The 17,196-nt window shown below is 40.2% G+C and overlaps 1 protein-coding gene across 1 annotated transcript in view; it reads left to right on the top strand.

Annotated features, from left to right (window-relative positions):
• Window positions 1-17,196, top strand: part of MEGF9 (multiple EGF like domains 9) — an 80,447-nt gene that overhangs the window by 31,549 nt on the left and 31,702 nt on the right. Inside the window, exon 2 of the mRNA XM_086413970.1 lies at window positions 7,331-7,532. Coding sequence (XP_086270096.1) covers window positions 7,331-7,532 — 202 coding nt within the window. The remainder of the gene's footprint in view (window positions 1-7,330; window positions 7,533-17,196) is intronic.

Below are 17,196 nucleotides of genomic sequence, written 5' to 3'. Positions count from 1 at the left end.
TTATAGGAAATTATCAAACTATTTTCCAAGGTCTCTGTACTATTTTTGTGTTCCCAGCAATAATTTTTGAAAGTTTCAATTGGTCTACATCCTTCGCAGCAATTGATATTGTCACTTTTAAAATTTTTGTTTACTTAACTTGAGCCATTCTAACAGGCTTGTGGCCTCTTATTGTGCAGTTTGCTCTTTGATTTCATTCAGTAGATGATGTTATGATTGCATTGTGTGTGTAGAGAATAGAAGTACTTTTAAACATTAGAGTACACTTAATAGAAAAAAGAAGGAAAAGGAGAAGATGGAGGACTAGGAGATTATTCCCTGGGAAGTTTGGAAGATGTATTTTTTCTTTGACTTTAGGGTACAAAGCAGGAAATGGTGACAATTGCTCCAGTATGATGAATGCGGAAATGACGCTTGTCATATGACCTCAGTTCATAAAGCTCCCCAAGTAGTTTATGTCCTGGAATCGGCTTATTCCCATCTGATAATAAGCCTGAGACGCTAAATTTCTCCGTAATTATAAATGACCTACAGATAGTGCCTTACAAAATAATTATATTTTCCTGAAGGAAATACTAAAGTGTATTTATTTTTTACTTAGGTATAAATTTTCAGATAATTTTAAACTTACTAAGCTTGAATTCTTGATGTTTTACATTTTCATTGTAAGATTAAGTGCTGAGTTTTAAATACTTTTAAATAGTTTTAAATACTTCTAGTTTTTGCTGCTTTGAGATTGAGTGGAAGATGCTGCCAATATTATAATATGTTTGGTATATCATCTGAATATGGGGAAGAATGAAAAGTTTTGAAATATCCCAAAGCAGTTTCCTTTCTTTCTCTCTTTGGTATTCTTAATAGATATATTTTTTATATTCTTTCAGTATCTGAAGATTTAAAAAGCAAGAGTGGAATCATTGTTTAAGGAATGAGTTAGAGATTGAGTTTGGCGAAGATATTTCCACAGTTTTACAAGAGGCTATAGAGAGAATTTCAGGTATATTTCTGAACTAGGTTCCCGTGAGTGCTGGGTGTATTTTTCGGTATCTATGCTTAAGTGCAGAACTTGTTTTATAATCATTTTAGTTCAGCAACAGTGCCGCTAGCAACATTTCTTTGTGAGATTTGCATCATGAATTGACCGAGGATGCAATATTTTCACTTTTTTGTTCAAATCTTTCACTTCTTTTATAGTTCTTTTTTAACTGCAAAAGGCTAACACACTATTATTAATGTATCAAACTGCCTTAATCTCCAGACATCCTAGTTAATAGCAGCACTCAAAAAGGGCTTCAAAAACAGGCACAGAGAAGCAAAGTACACATTAATTAGGCCATATTATTACAATTAATATTTTTCTAAAAATCCCATTAAAGTAGCTACAGATACCAAAGCATTATTAAAATTCTGTAGATGATATCATGGACTTTTTACTGAGCTGAGGACATGAGTTGGTTAAAAGTTGGATGCAAAGAGAAACTTACCAGGTGTATGAAAAGCCTGGGAAAGGTCTTTATTATGTTCAAGGAGATAATCTTTTACCAGGACAGGTGTTTGTGCACAAAGAGGGGACTTCTAAACAAAATTACTAATTTTTTATTTTTTCTTTAGTGCTAAAATTTTCATCTCTTGGCCTTGGTAACGGATGTTTGAAAAAGTGCAGTGTTTAAATGTAATGATTGCTTTGGGTACTTTTACATCAAAAGCATACCATAAGTTTAAGGTCTCAGAGAAAAGTGCCCATTTATTGTCTCTTCTCTCTTCCTATTTCTATTTTTAAACAGTTTGAAGTCCAGATTTGAGTTTCTTATTCTTCTTTCAGGTTCAAGTCACCATATTTCATTGTTATTCAGAAGTGCAACAAAAAGAAGATGTCTCCCTTCTAATACATATGTTACTCTTCTCTTATTATCTCTGTACAGTTTTCCTAAGAATTATAGGGCATTGAAAGGAAACCTGCTGTTCAAATGATGTTGAGTTATTCCTCCGTATATCTCTCAGGCAGCCCAGTGAGTCTTCTGGCATTTTACTCAGGCTTGTCTGTGACGAGCTTTTAGAGTCCTCTTCGTGTTTTACTCAGGCTTGTCTGTGATGAGCTTTTAGAGTCCCCTTCGTGTTTTTCTTTCCCCGTAACATACACACTAGTGGCTCACCATCAGTCACGCCACAGACTCCTTTGTGCTGTTCCAGTGTCTAAGAGTCTACTTCACTAAAAGAGCAGCACTTCATCTCTTGCCTTTGACTATAGGTCCTTCCCACTGCTTTTATCAATTGACATGTCTTTTTTTTTCTTTTTTCACATCGCCAGTCTCCTGTAAAGTGCATTGTTTCAGCATTAGCTCCTATCTGGTTCTGTATGAATGTCTAGAACTGTGAGGGCTCTGAGAGTTTACTCTACGTACAAGCTAACAAGTTATCCTACACAATTTGGTGAATATTTGTAGTCCTTTGTATTTGTTCCTGTTGCTCATACTATTCATTTAATTTGGGTCATTTCATTTGAGGTTAGACATTGAGAAAGGGCCTCAAATTCTGAGCTCCAAACAGAAAAGATGCATATTTTTTTGGCACGTGGTATGCCTCACTTCAGCTTCCTTCCCTTTAAATTTGGGGAGGAATGTTAATGGGATAGTGTATTTTTGTCTTGATATATCGCCTTCGTGGCAGTAGAACTTGATCCTGGCACTAGGGTGATCTCTCTTGCTGAAATATTTGCAGTTCACCATACTACTGTTGGGCTTCCCTTGCGGCTCAGCTGGTAAAGAATCCACCTGCAATGCAGGAGACCTGGGTTCCATCCCTGGGTTGGGAATATCCCCTGGAGAAGGGAAAGGCTACCCACTCCAGTATTCTGGCCTGGAGAATTCCATGGACTATATATAGTCCATGGGGTTGCAAAGAGTTGGAAATGACTGAGCGACTTTCACTTACTCACTCACTTTACTACTGTTAGGATGATCAGTACCGAGGGTTTATAATCAATGATGCTGTTTTACTTCTCCCTGAAACCATGAGCTGTGCCCTTCTGTTTTCATCATATTTGTAAACATCTTTATTGATAGTGTGCGGAGCCCAGGATATGAAGGATACCATCTTCTTCCCCATCTTGCTGACTCACAACTTGAACTCCTCAATGTCAGGACACTGATTCTGCTTCGTGGACATTGTCCAAAACTGCCATGGTAATAAACCCAAACTCGGCTTTCAGATCTCGTCACAAAGCTGTAGTCTGTGACTATGCACAGAGGATGAGACGGTTGGATGGCGTCATCGGCTCTATGGACATGAGTTTGAGCAAACTCCAGGAGGTAGTGCAGGGCAGGGGAACCTGGCGTGGTACAGTTCATGAGGTTGCAAAGAGCTGGACACGACTGATGGAGAGAACAGCAATAGTAGTCCATTTCTTCCAGCTATTATAGTTACTATTTTGGCACTCCAAACCACTTCCAGTTTGTGTGTTGGGTCTGAGTGTTATAAATACTTAATTATGCCCTGTTTACAGATGAGAAAAAGAAGGCACAAGGAGGTTAACTAAGTTCAGTTCAGTTGCTCAGTCGTGTCTGACTCTTTGCAACTCCATGGACAGCAGCATGCCAGGCTTCCCTATCCATCACCAACTCCCAGAGCTTGCTCAAATTGATGTCCATCAAGTCGGTGATGCCATGCAACCATCTCATCCTCTGTCGTCCCCTTCTCCTCCTACCTGCAATCTTTCCCAGCATCAGGGTCTTTTTCAGTGAGTCAGCTCTTTACATCAGGTGGCTGAAGTATTGGCGCTTCAGCTTCAGCATCAGTCCTTCCAGTGAATATTCAGTGTTTATATCCTTTTGGATTGACTGGTTTGATCTCCTTGCAGTCCAAGGGACTCTCAAGAGTCTTCTCCAACACCACAGTTCAAAAGCATCAATTCTTTGGCTAAATTGCCTTGGTCATAACTAACTTTGGCTAACTAACTTGCCTAAGGTCTTGAAGTTAGTAAGTGATAGAGCTGGATTTAAACCTGTAGCTGTCTGCTTCTATAGCCCATGCTCATATCTGCTTCACTTACTTTCTCTTTAAATTACTGTCATATGAGAGTTATAGGTGATAGATGTTACGGATTCAAACTGCGGGTGATAGAATTAGAGTTTATGGAGGAGTAAGTTTCAGCTGGTTTTTTAAATAAAGGATAGATTTAAATGTGTGGACAGGAGAGAGAGTTCCATGGAGCACAGAATGAGTAAAGTTTCAAAGACGGGTCTGAAGAGTCTGTTCAGGGGATTACAAAGAGATTGAATCAGCTCTATAGAAATAATAAATAACCAGCGAACTGAAGGTTTATCCATGAGACTTTATTGAAAAAATACTTAGTTTTTTTTCTCAAAGTTCTTAGATTAATTGGGTTCTTCTAGAACACCTCTTGGAGAAGGCAATGGCACCCCACTCCAGTACTCTTGCCTGGAAAATCCCATGGATGGAGGAGCCTGGTAGGCTGCAGTCCATGGGGTCGCGAAGAGTCGGACACGACTGAAGCGGCTTAGCAGCAGCAGCAGCAGCAGCAGCAGAACAACACCTCTACTAAAAATTTTGTCTCATTTACTGGGAATTCAGTTCAGGTTTCAGTTGGAAGTACGTTAGTAAGGAAATAATAGATAAAATTCTCAGTCTTTGTTATAGAGCTTTTTAGTCCATTTATTTTTCTTGAGCTACTTCTGCCCACACCAGCATAATTTGGTTGGTTTAACTTGTGATGAAATTGGTCCAGCAGGAGGAATTAAATGTATATTGGAAATGTGCCAGATATTGGGAGAAAATGTTATTTTTAACATTCTGGTCATTTTGGTAGAGTGATCTTGCCATGAAGTTGCTATTGGAAGGTTTATAGACCACTAAACATGGCTTTCTTATTTACAAAAACCACACACACACACAGAAACTAGAAATAATGTGAAAACATGTAACTTTGTCAAAAAATGTCACGCTTACATAGCCTAGTGAAAATAAGAATCCCAATTGAGATGGAAAGCTTATTGCTGCCCTAAGCTTGGGGATGAAGAAATTTGAATTCTCCTCTGGGTTTTGTAACTGATTCCCCACTGAAGCATAAAATATACATAAAATAAACCACTTTTCTATTCATTCATTCGGTATATTTACAATTTAGAAGAGGTGTGAAGAGCAGGGAGATGAGCTGACACAAAAGGTCAGGAACTGAGGAAACATGGGCCGAGAGCCGACCAGGTGAGAATATCTCTGTGGAGCCTTTGGTTCTGATGGAGGTGGATGAGGAGCTTGGGATGACATAAAGAATTTTGAAGGTTAATTTCCTTATCTAGAACAGAGGAGTAACTTTTTTATAACTTCTAGATTTGCAGTTTATCCAGTATCTTTTTAAAAATCATAAAACCTTGCATTAGTTTTTTCCAAGCTAAACTTTTGTCTATAATTATAATGTCATTTTATATAGTTGCTTACCTATTCAGAAATATAATTTGTGCCATAGATTTCTCTGGGCTTTTTAAACCCAGGTACATAGCTACTTTGGAATGGGGGCTATTCTTAAAATATGTACAAGGTTTTATTTTATCTGCAGTTGATTCTAACCACATGTTTTTGTGCATGCTTAAAAAGTCCTGTGTTGATATTTTGTCAAACTGTGTTGAAAATACTTTCTTCTTAATAAAATGAGTATTTGTTGTTGCTCAGTCGCTAAGTTGTGTCCAACTCTTTGCAACCCTATGGACTGTAGCACACCAGGCTTCCCTGTCTTTCACCATCTCCTAGAGTTTGCCCAGACTCATGTCAATTGAGTTGACAGTGCCATCCAGCCATCTCATCCTCTGTTTTCCCCTTCTCCTGCCCTCAATCTTTCCCAGCATCAGAGTCTTTTCCAGTGAGTCAGCTCTTTGCGTCAGGTGGCCAAAGTATTGGACCTTCAGCTTCATCATTAGTCCTTCCAATGAAATTCAGTGTTTATATCCTTTTGGATCGACTGATTTGATCTCCTTGCAGTCCAAGGGACTCTAGAGTCTTCTCCAGCACCACAATTTGAAAGCATCAGTTTTTCGGCACTCAACCTTCTTTATGGTCCAATTCTCACATCCATACATGACTACTGAAAAAACCATAGCTTTGACTACATGGACCTTTGTCGGCAAAGTGATGTCTCTGCTTTTTAATACGCTCTCTAGGTTTGTCATAGCTTTCCTTCCAAGAAGCAAGTGTCTTTAATTTCATGTCTGCAATCACCGTTTACAGTGATTTTGGAGCCCAAGAAAATAGAATCTGTCACTGTTTCTGTGGATGGAGGTCCATAACACTGTACAGGAAACAGTTACAAAAACATCCCAAAGACAATGAATATAAGTAAGAGCAGAAGTCAATCCTAACTGACCTTTAAATGAATGTGCATTAAAAAGCTAAAGCCAACTAGTTCTAAATATTTTCATTCAAAAACTGTTTGAAATATACCTAAAGACAATGTTTATTTTCTAAATCTTTTAATTTGGGAAAGATTTCAAATTGTTATTTGATTTTAACCCACTGATCAGGATGCCCCTGTAGACATTCTCATCTGGGATTTATTGTTCATAATTTCCTCATATTAAAGTTTAAATTCTCCATTAATTTCTTCCTGGGAAGAATATTTTGTTCATGGTTCCAGCTGTAGCATAATCCTGTCTGACCTGTTTAAGTTACTAGTCAACCATCCGAGCCATAGGCTTCTGCTGCTGTACAATGGGACTGTTTATTATTTAGCATGTTGTCATTTCCAGTATGTGCTCTCAGTTCCATGTAGATAAGCAGAGGCCCTGCCTTTGGAGAGGTCTAATCGAGTGAAACTAATGTATATAGATCCATGCACACTTTGGAGTGTGGCGTAAGAGGCTTAGAAGAGTATTGAAAAGGAAATGGAGAATGTTAGTTTTATTACTAGTTTATGTGCTTTGCTGTGTATGATTCCCAATTTGTGCTGTGCTCAGTCGCAAGGTTGTGTTCCTCTCTTTGCCACCCATGGACTGTAGCCTGCCAGGCTCCTCTGTCCATGGAATTCTCCAGGCAAAAATACTGGAGTGGGTTGCCATTTCCTTCTCCAGGAGATCTTTCCAATCCAGGGATCAAACCTGTGTCTCCTGCATTGGCAGGCAGTTTCTTTACCACTGAGCCACCAGGGAAGCCCATAATTCCCTATTTAAACAAACTAAATAGGATAGAAAGTGAATTTGTACTAGAATTTATTCTACCCATCCTTACAAAATTATCATGAATGTTTACCAAGAAAAGTAAAAGAGTTTATTAAGAAAGCATTAACTCTTGATTGATAATATCTTTTTCTCTCTTCTCTTTGCAGAGTATGTGTGTAACTGCTCTGCGGTTGGAAGCCTGGGTGTGAATCGCTGCAACCAGACCACAGGGCAGTGTGAGTGTCAGCCGGGTTATCAGGGTCTTCGCTGTGAAACCTGCACGGAGGGTTTTTACCTGAATGGTACTTCCGGGCGCTGTCTGCCCTGTGACTGTAATCCACGTGGAGCCCTCAGCACAGTCTGCAGCAGGTAAGCAGCAGAGATTGAAGGTAAAATTAACTTTGTTTTATCACACTCAGAAGGCGGCCCCTGCTCTCAAGGACCAGACTGGCATAGAGTCATCAAACATTTCATATTCTTTGTTATCATTTTGACTTGGGGTCCACATTATATTTAATGTCTAGATTTAAAAGGTTCTATTGACATAACATTGTAAATTAACTATACTACAATAGAATTATTTTTTTAAAAAGCTTCTGATTTACTGATTTAGTTCTTCAGATTACTTGGGTAACCAGTTTTGCTTTGTAAGGTGCGGTGCTTAACTAAGTTCAGTCGTGCCCGACTCTCTGCAACCCCACGGACTGCAGCCCCCCAGGCCCCTCTGTCCATGGGGACTCTCCAGGCCAGGATACTGGAGTGGGCTGCCGTGGCCTCCTCCAGGGGATTTTCCCGACCCAGGGATCCAGCCCAGGTCTCCCGCTCTGCCGGCGGAGTCTTTGCCTGAGCCACCAGTAGTTTTCTGACTTTCATGGAGCAAAAGTATTGAGAATGTAGCCTGCTTTCTGGAAGCAATAACTTCTAGGCCCTTCCAGTGAAAATGAGTGTTGGGTGCTCAGTCATGTCCAACTCTTTGTGACCCAATGGACTGTAGCCCGCCAGGCTCCTCTTGTCCATGGTATTCTCCAGGCAAGAATTCTGGACTGGGGTGCCATTTCCTTCTCCAACCTGGGGCTTGAACCCATGTCTCTTGCACTGGTAGGCGGTTTCTTTACCACTGAGCTACAGGGGAAGCCATATGGGTGCTTTTCTGTGTTTTAATTGCAATTTACGAAGTTGGTTGGTAGTTTTGTGTTAACATGTAATGCATTGTAAGTTTTTTCACTTAAAATATTGGAAAATGGCTTCCTTGTTAGCATTTATGCAGAATATCTGGTTTTCAGTAATGGATGATGCTAGGCAGGTAGAAGATATTATTCTTACCTCTTCTATGTGAACTGTCTTTTATGTGTACTTGACAGGTTCTGTCATCCTTAGAGGTCTTTTAGAAATGAGTAGCACATGATTTTTTATTATCTGCATAATGGCGAAGTATGTTGATTTTCCATTCCCTTTCCTTAGTCTTTTCCTTAGTCTTCTAAGGAAAGGCCTTGCTTCTCCTGCAGCCCTTACAAGTAGTGGCTGTCCTCACTCTCCTGCTTCTCTTGTCTCTAGACCTGGAGCTGGAGTGTCTTCCTTGTCTCTCGCTGCTGCTTCTAGAATGCCTTCCCTTCTGGCTCACTGACACCTCCCTGACCCTATGCCTGTCACGGTTCTGGATGATTTTTCAGTGTCTATAGATAGTCCTAATGACGCATTGGCCGAGTCATGACAATGTATGGCAAAAACCATCACAATGTTGTTAAGTATTCATCCTCCAATTAAAATAAATAAATTAATTTAAAAAATGCACGGGCCTCTCTGTTTCTTGCCCTCTCTTCCAAGAAGTTTTCCTCCATCTTCCTTCCAATCTTTATTTCTTTTACTTGCCTTATTTCTTGATTGTGTTAGTCCCCAAGAATAAGCTTATTAAAGTTTTTAGATAAATCCATAATTCTTTTCTATGAGTTAGTGCAGACTAATACTTAATTTAAAATTTTAAAACATTATTATTTCAGAATGTCAGGTAATTTGTCAGAGCAAGCACTGCATCCCAAAAGTCATTTGAAAACCTGTAAGTCATTAGAAGGAAGGCATGGGAGCTCTAAATCCAGCCCTAAGCATCTCACGTCTTCCCACCAGAAAGGAAGTTACATGGGCATGAGACTAGAGGAACAGAAACAGGAGGTTGCAGGACTGTGCACTTCAGCAAGACCACATGGGTGATCCCTGAGGAAGCACCTCTATGTTCTGTTCTGCTTTAAGGTATATGTGGGTGGCTTAAGCGGAAAAGGAATTGTAGGCAAGTAGTGTGACATTTGGCGGAAAGGAGATGGAGTCTGAAATTAGTAGACTTTGAGTCCATTCTTGATTCAGCCACTTAATAACTGTATAATCTTTTATTTCACCTCACCTCAGTGTTTTCATCTGTAAAGTAGGATTAATGCATATAACATGAAGAATTTTTGTGAGAATTAAGTTGTGTGTGTACACCCATTTACACTGTAACTGGCACGTAGATTCAGCTCAGTAACACTCCAGTCGTTGAATATGTTTTTTTTTAAGTGAGGAATAGAATTGTTGACTCACAGAAGAGGGGACTAAGTCACCAAGTTTGCGTATGAGTAGGGACTGAAGTATCTGTTTCTGTTGGTAGTCTAAAGAAGAAGTTGTTCACTGCGAAAGAAAAAGAAGTTTAGCTTATTTTCTTCCATTTTCGTGGAGAAACCTATTAATGCTTTTTAAAATTTTCAGTTTAAAATAATAGTAGTAAAAATTAATTGCAGACACACTAGGTATGATCCTGGGCCCTTTGCATGTAGTAATTCATGTAATCCTTGCAGCAACCATATCAGCTAGGCACTATTATTATTATTCTCATTTGTACAGGAAAAGAGCTACAAGTTAGGTACTTTGCCTAACTTACAACATCAGTTCAGTTCAGTCGCTTAGTCGTGTCGGACTCCTTGAGACCCCATGGGCTGCAGCACACCAGGCTTCCCTGTCCTTCACCATCTCCTGGAGCTTGCTCAAACTCATGTCCATTGAGTCAGTGATGCCATCCAACCGTCTTGTCCTCCGTCATCCCCTTCTCCTGCCTTCGATCTTTCCCAGCATCAGGGTCTTTTCCATAGTAGCCAGTAAATAAGAGTTGGAAATGAAATGTATGCAATCTGAACCTAGAGTGTGTATTCCTATCTACTGTGTTGGTACAGCACTTTTCAAAATCTCAATATTGAGCAAAGTGAGTGTGTATTATGAGAAACTTTGATGCAGTCGTGCCCACTACTTGATGTTTTATAGGAATGTCTTTTTAAAACATATTTATTCATTTGGCTGCATTGGGTCTCAGTTGCGGCACGTGGGACCTTTTGTTGTGGCACACAGACTCCCTGGTTTTTGCATGTGGGCTCTAGAGCTGTAGGCTCAGTTGTGGCTCAGGCTTAGTTGCTCTGCGGTGTGTGGGATCTTAGTTCCCCAATCACAGATCAAACCCACATCTCCCACATTGCAGGGTGAATTCTTAACCCTTGGATGACCAGGGAAGTCCCTATAGGAATTTCTTCTGATTATATAATTCATGCTATATAAATAACTCTATCGGGAAAGAGTAATCCCAGTTTTAGCTTAGGAGACATTGAGAACATTAGTGAAAGTTTATAAATATATGCTAAATTTCTAAATAGAACAGGTTAGAGTAGGAAACAAGCAGAAGTAATAAGGAGAAAGGATTCCCAGATGAGCTAGGAACTGAGTTGTGCCTTACAGATTATGGTTTGGGAAGGCAAGAGACAAAATTCAGGAGGATTTCCTAAGGTTATACAGGATGAGAAATCTGATCTGCCAGAAGTGAAGTGAAGTGAAGTCGCTCAGTTGTGTCCAACTCTTTGCGACCCCATGGACTGCAGCCCGCAGGCTCCCCTGTCCATGGGATTCTCCAGGCAAGGATACTGGAACAGGTTGTCATTTCCTCCTCCAGGGGATCTTCCCAACCCAGGGATTGAACCTGGGTCTCCTGCATTATAGGCAGAGGCTTTACTGTCTGAGCCACCAGGAAAGTTTGCAATACCAATGCAAATACCAATGCAAATTCTGTCATGGCCTCCTTGTTCTCTTTTTAAAAAGAAATGAAAGGAGAAAAGTGCACTCAATTCTATCCTGATTCACGTATCTAGTGTTCATGAATCAACAGCTGGCTTTTAAAAAATTCATTCGCCTGTTCCTTATGCCCATATATTTCAGTGGGAGTTGCCCCAGTGAGGGTAGAGTTTGGCTGCAGGAACCAGATGTGGGTTGAGCAATGTCTTTGTGTGCAAACACAAGGTCCTCTATGTACTGACAGATGGCCGCCCCGCACATCACCACTGCCGCTCCACCTGTTTAATGGGAAAGAGTCAGTCAACAGGGCCTTTTCATTTCTGCTTTTGGAGTGCATTTCTAATGTTTTCCTGATTTACATTTAGATATATTGAACTTAATAAATGGAGAAATCAGAGAGCATTTTATCTCAGTAAAGGAGTATACCTAGTGAGAGCCTGACTGTTAATATAGCCTTAGAATGTTGTCAGGGTTGACTTATATGTAGACAGTCATCTACAGATTTGAGATTTTTTAATGTATCTGTAGTAGGTTAGTGTACCAGGTGCATCATTTTAAAACTGCCTCTATGAGATGATGAAGTTCTGTTGTGTAATATCCTTTCCCGTAAAACCTGTGGTGGCTGCTGTGTGGTGTGTGTTGAAATATTTACTACTTTGCATTTTTAATTATGGGAATATGCCGCAGGGCAGAAGACAAAACTTTACTCATGAAATAAACTTATGCTGAAATAAACGTCAAATAGAAAGATGACAAAATCTCCAAGACTCATATTCAATGGGGCTCTGAAAATCACCTGTTGTGTAATAACCAGGAGTAACAGTTGCTTGTGTAAACTCTTATTTATTACTTTTCCTATAATTCTGGGACATAGAAACGTTATTTCATCACCAGAAATAATTTAAAACTGAGGAAGCCTTTGTCATTTTATCCACACATTTCATTTAATAGAGATTGCATTTGCCAACTGTGTATCAAAAGATATTATCCTATGCTCATGGAGCTTGAAATGGAAAGATAGAAATATAAACAAAATAGCATTTATAAAGCACACAGGAGATTCAGGAGGTCTTGAGAGAGAAGATTACATTTAAATTAAAATTTGAATGATGAGTAGACGTTTATGTGAAAGAACAAGCCATCTTTAGTAGACTGCAAGGGGCTCACTGTTTGCTGAAGCAGGAACACTGGAGGCAGAGAGGGAGGTTTGAAGAGATGGGAGTTGTGTCTCTCTGCTTCCTGCTGTGTGTCTAACACCTAGAGTCGTGCCTGGTACAAGGTGGACACAGTGAACACGTGGTGAGTGAACAGTTGGAGAAGAAATAGGGCCAGACCACCGAGGGCCTGAAATGCCGTGTCAATTAGCTTGTCCACTGAAGACTGCTGAGTGTGTAGTAACATTGGATTTGCTCTCTAGAATACTTACTCTTTCAGAAGTCTGCTGGATGGAGAGAGTGAGCTCAGGCAGAGAGATCTGGGAGAAGGCTATTGTGTAACTGTTCAAGCAAGAAGAGTTAAAAGGCTGATCTAAGCCAGTGGCGTTGGCAGTGGTGCTGGAGAGGAGGGAACCAGTGTACGCAAGAAAAATCCACAGAACTGGGTGGTTGATTTTATTTATGGAGTGAGAGAGAGAGATGACTTCCATGTTTCTTTCTGACCTTAGGCTTTAGCGTGTTCATTTTCTATGGGATGTTCAGATAGAGATGACTGGGAGACAGTTGTGCACATATTAGGTGCCAAGCTCAAGAAACCTTATAAACTAGCATATTGTAAGGAAAACAAAGCTTCGTAGGTTTAATTTTATTTTAAAATAACTTTACTCTTTACCCCAATTATTTTTCTTGAAATTATACCAATCTTTAGTTTACATCACCTTTTTCTGGTATACTTCAGTGTTTCTTTCCTTGAAGGTAGAATTTTAAAAGGTAGCCATCGTGGTCAGAAGCAGGTAACTGATGTCAGGCTTTATCCTGTCATGGCTCGTTTGTTTCAGGAAATGTTTCTACAGTGCCAAATGGTTTATGTCTTAGAAAATAAATCATGTAAAGTTCATGGTAAAACCGATTAGACTAAAATTTGAATGTTAATAAATGGCCAGACCGGGGCTTATTCAGCAAAGGCACTGAGTGCATTGAGGTTTTAGTGTAAATAATGCATGTCTGTTACAGCTTAGAAAGCTCTGTGTTATTCAGTGTGTTTTTGTCTTAAATCCTCCTTTCAATACAGAGTATGGTCTGCCCTCCTGGTCTTCTAATTATTAACTAAATATCATCTGTGGTCAAACAAATGGGAAAAAAAAAAAAACAAAAGAAAATGTTTTTTCCTCCCAGCTATTGGTGACCCTTGTGAACATTAACATAACATGTCACAGTGAATTGATGTAGTTGCTGTTGATCAAACGTGTAATTTTCCCTAAACCGTATTGCAGACTCTACTACTTGTTTCATTTTATTAAGTCACTTTTAGGTCAGTTGGAAATTTTTTAAAGAAAAAATTTAAGTTTTATTATTTATAATACTAAAATACTATTATTTTGCTTCTTCTGAGAAACTCCCCCAGATCTATAGTTATGTACATGCTAATAATATTAATATGAATAATCAAGTTCATATAAATGTATGAACCATTTGGTACCAAAGTATTTATTTGTTTAACAAGTTTATTTGTATTTGGTACCAAAGTGTTTATTTGTTTAACAAATTATGTACAGGGTACTTTCATAGACCTTGTGGGAAGTAAATAAGACAATGGGAAAACAAACGGAGCTTCTGGCCTGGTAAGGTTATAAAGACACAGGCTTCCCTGGTGGCTCAGTGAAGAATCTGCCTGCCAAGGCAGGAGACTCAAGAGACACAGGTTCAATTCCTGGGTTGGGAAGATCCCCTGGAGAAGGCAATGGCAACCTACTCTGATACTCTTGCCTGGAGAATCCCATGGACAGAGGAACCTGGCAGGTTAACAGTCCATGGGGTCTCACAGAGTCGGACATGACTGAGCAACTAAACAGCAACCACAAATATATATGTAATATATTTATATATATATGTATATATATAATTATAGTACAAAGTACAACAACCACAAGTATGTATTTATATATATATATAGTTATAGTACAAAGTAAAAACTGACCCACATCATAAAATAGAAAGATAAAATGTTAAGGAGATTAAGAAACTGGGAGATGTCACTTATAGCTGGAAAAATCAGAGATGATATCATCGAGGAGATAGCTTTTGACCTCAGTTTTGAAGGAAGGAAAGGATTTAGACATACGGAAGTGGAAAAGGTGCAAAAGAATGCCACAGAGCAGGAAGCAGCAAGATGAACATCTCAGAGATGTGCTTACACAGGATGTAAGGTGAAGGGGGAGTCGGGACAGAGGAGATACATCTGGCAAGCCCTGCCGGGGTCAGGTCCCAGATGGGACAGATGCGTTAAGGGCCAGACGCGCGATTTGGATTTTATTCACAAAGCACTTTTTAAGCAAATGAAAGACCAGCCGTGCATGCCAGCAGTGGTAGAATGGATGGCTGTAAGCAGGCGGAGAGCCAAGGCAGGGTGAAAGCCAGGGAGACCGGGGCGACGACGACGGAGAGGAAGGAGAGTAGTGAGAATGGCGATCGCCCAAGGAGAGCGCTGTTTCTGTGCATAGTTGTCTAGAAAGTTTATGGCTCTGTGCTTTAATGCATGTACACAAATCGAGAGGCAGTTTGTGTTTCCAAGTTGAATTTAGCGAATTGCTCAGTCCCAGGGTTCCTTCCTCGGTCCGTACCCGTGTGCTCACCGCTCTTCCTTTGTCGCCCGCTGCCTCTCCTCTGCTTCTGTAGCTGCCGCCACCCACTGCATCCCATGGGGTCTTTATTCCCCACAAGCCTTGCTGCTGAGTGTCAAGCAGTGTCCCCATACCCATGTTCTTTCTGTGTTGCTAGAAATAAACCCAAGGGCCTGTACCTTTGAAGATTTTTAAAAACTATTCATCTTTATAGAGAGCTCTGTGGCAGTAGCAAATATAATAGATATGGGGAAGTTGAGCGCTTATATAACTGTCAGACTTTCCACAAACAGGGTTCAAATGTAGGCATGCCTCCTTTATTTTCCAGTTAATTACTCTGACGCTCATATGCCTCAGTAGCACAAACCCAGTGTCCTCTTTTTGAGTCAGTCCATTCCCCAACAATTGCTTACTAGCTTTCCAGTAGCTCGAGGAGTTAGTCCTCCTCTAATGCTGAGTATCAGCTGGACGTGATTCTGATCAGTTCACTGATGTTGTTGTTTCTCACTCATATATTGAATTTGGGGTTGAGGCCTGGCCCTCAACCTGATGTGATCAGTGATGCTCGATCACTACTGGCGGTTGATTTTCCTGGACCAGAATAATTGGCAGCAACAGTTATCTGAGGGAAGATGAACCCACTCCCTTGGTTCCAAGTTCCTTCAATGATGCTCTAAACTGGGGCTCTAAAGTTAGAGAAATTTAGCAATTGACTCCTTTAGTGTATATGTGCAGTTCCATCTAGTGTACAAGCCAGTTCCAAGACTACTGGTTGAGGACATTTTGTAGCATCTTTTACCTAACAAATCCCAAATATCCCTCCTTCCCCAATACAAAAGGTCTTGTTAAACACCTCTCTCAGACAGTGGGACTTGTTCACTCTAAACTTACTAAGGGAACCGTAACTTAAATGATTCTTCTCCCACCAGTAGGATCTGCTCGAAAGTTATTTTCCAGCAAATAACCCCTGCCCACATGGCAAAGCAGTTGCAAACTTCTCTTGCAAAGGAGAAAAAATGCGCGTATTTAATCTCTAGTTCAACATCTCTCTGATAGGACATTTTGCTATACTTAAAAAGTTAAAAAATCTTACAAACATGAAGTATTTTTCTGGGCTGTACTTTGACTTCTTTCTGAGATGAAACTAGCACACAACACAACTTGGGAAATACTACTGACATTATCGTTGTTCAGTCGCTCAGTCGGGTCCAACTCTTTGCGACCCCATGGACTGCATGTAGCCCAACAGGTTCCTCTGTCCATGGAATTTCCCAGTTAAGAATACTGAAGTGGGATGCCATTTCCTACTCCAGGGGATCTACCCAACCCAGGGATCTCCTACATTGGTAGGCAGATCCTTCTACCACTGAGTCACATTATTACTACAACCATCAGCCCCAGAATGTACAGCATTAACATTTATTGACTGTTTACTATGTGCCAAGCTAAGTGCTTTATATGTACTATCTTGTAAAGATAAACAACAGCTGACTGAAGTGGAATTATTCTCATTTTACAGATGAAGAAACTGAGACTTGAGTAATTTGCCCCCTAACAGGCAACTGGTAAGTGTCAGAACAGGGCTGCAGCCGACACCTGTCTGACTGCACTGACACCTGTCTGACTGCACTGCCTTCAGGAGTCCCTGGGCCTTGTTTGTGTGGCTGAGCCTCTGCTGCTTTTCCAGATAAGCATAGTGACCATCCTAGTTTAGCTACTGTACAGACCGACTCCTAGCATGAAAAGTTACCATTTGAGTGGCAAAGATAATACTGTTAGTGGTAAGTCATGGGAGTATCCTGTCCTCCCTGATATGATAAAAGGAGGAGGGCATGTTACTTCTGTGATATCCTTACCCCAAATTCATAACCTCAGTCTAATCCTGACAAGACAACAGACAAATCCACGTTGAGGGACATTTTACAAAATGCCTGACTGGTGCTCTTCAAAAGCTTCAAGGTAGTAAAAGATGAGGGAAGACCAAGACACGATCAGATTGGAAGAGGCTGGGGGATGAGCAATGTAAGGTGATGTCCTGGACTGGACCCTGGAACAGGAAAAGAACCTTGGCATAAAAATTAGGAGAATCTGACAAAATCCATAGTTAGTAGCAATATAGCAAAGTTCTTTTTCAGTTTTTATGAATACACCAGGGTTACATGAGAAGTTCACAGGAGGATA

Source organism: Bos grunniens, chromosome 8 (assembly GCF_055505025.1).
Source record: "Bos grunniens cultivar Pamir isolate PY7600 chromosome 8, Bosgru_T2T1.0, whole genome shotgun sequence".
NCBI lineage: Eukaryota > Metazoa > Chordata > Mammalia > Artiodactyla > Bovidae > Bos > Bos grunniens.
Note: the sequence above shows the minus strand (reverse complement) of the source record. Positions and strands in the feature narration are given on the sequence as shown.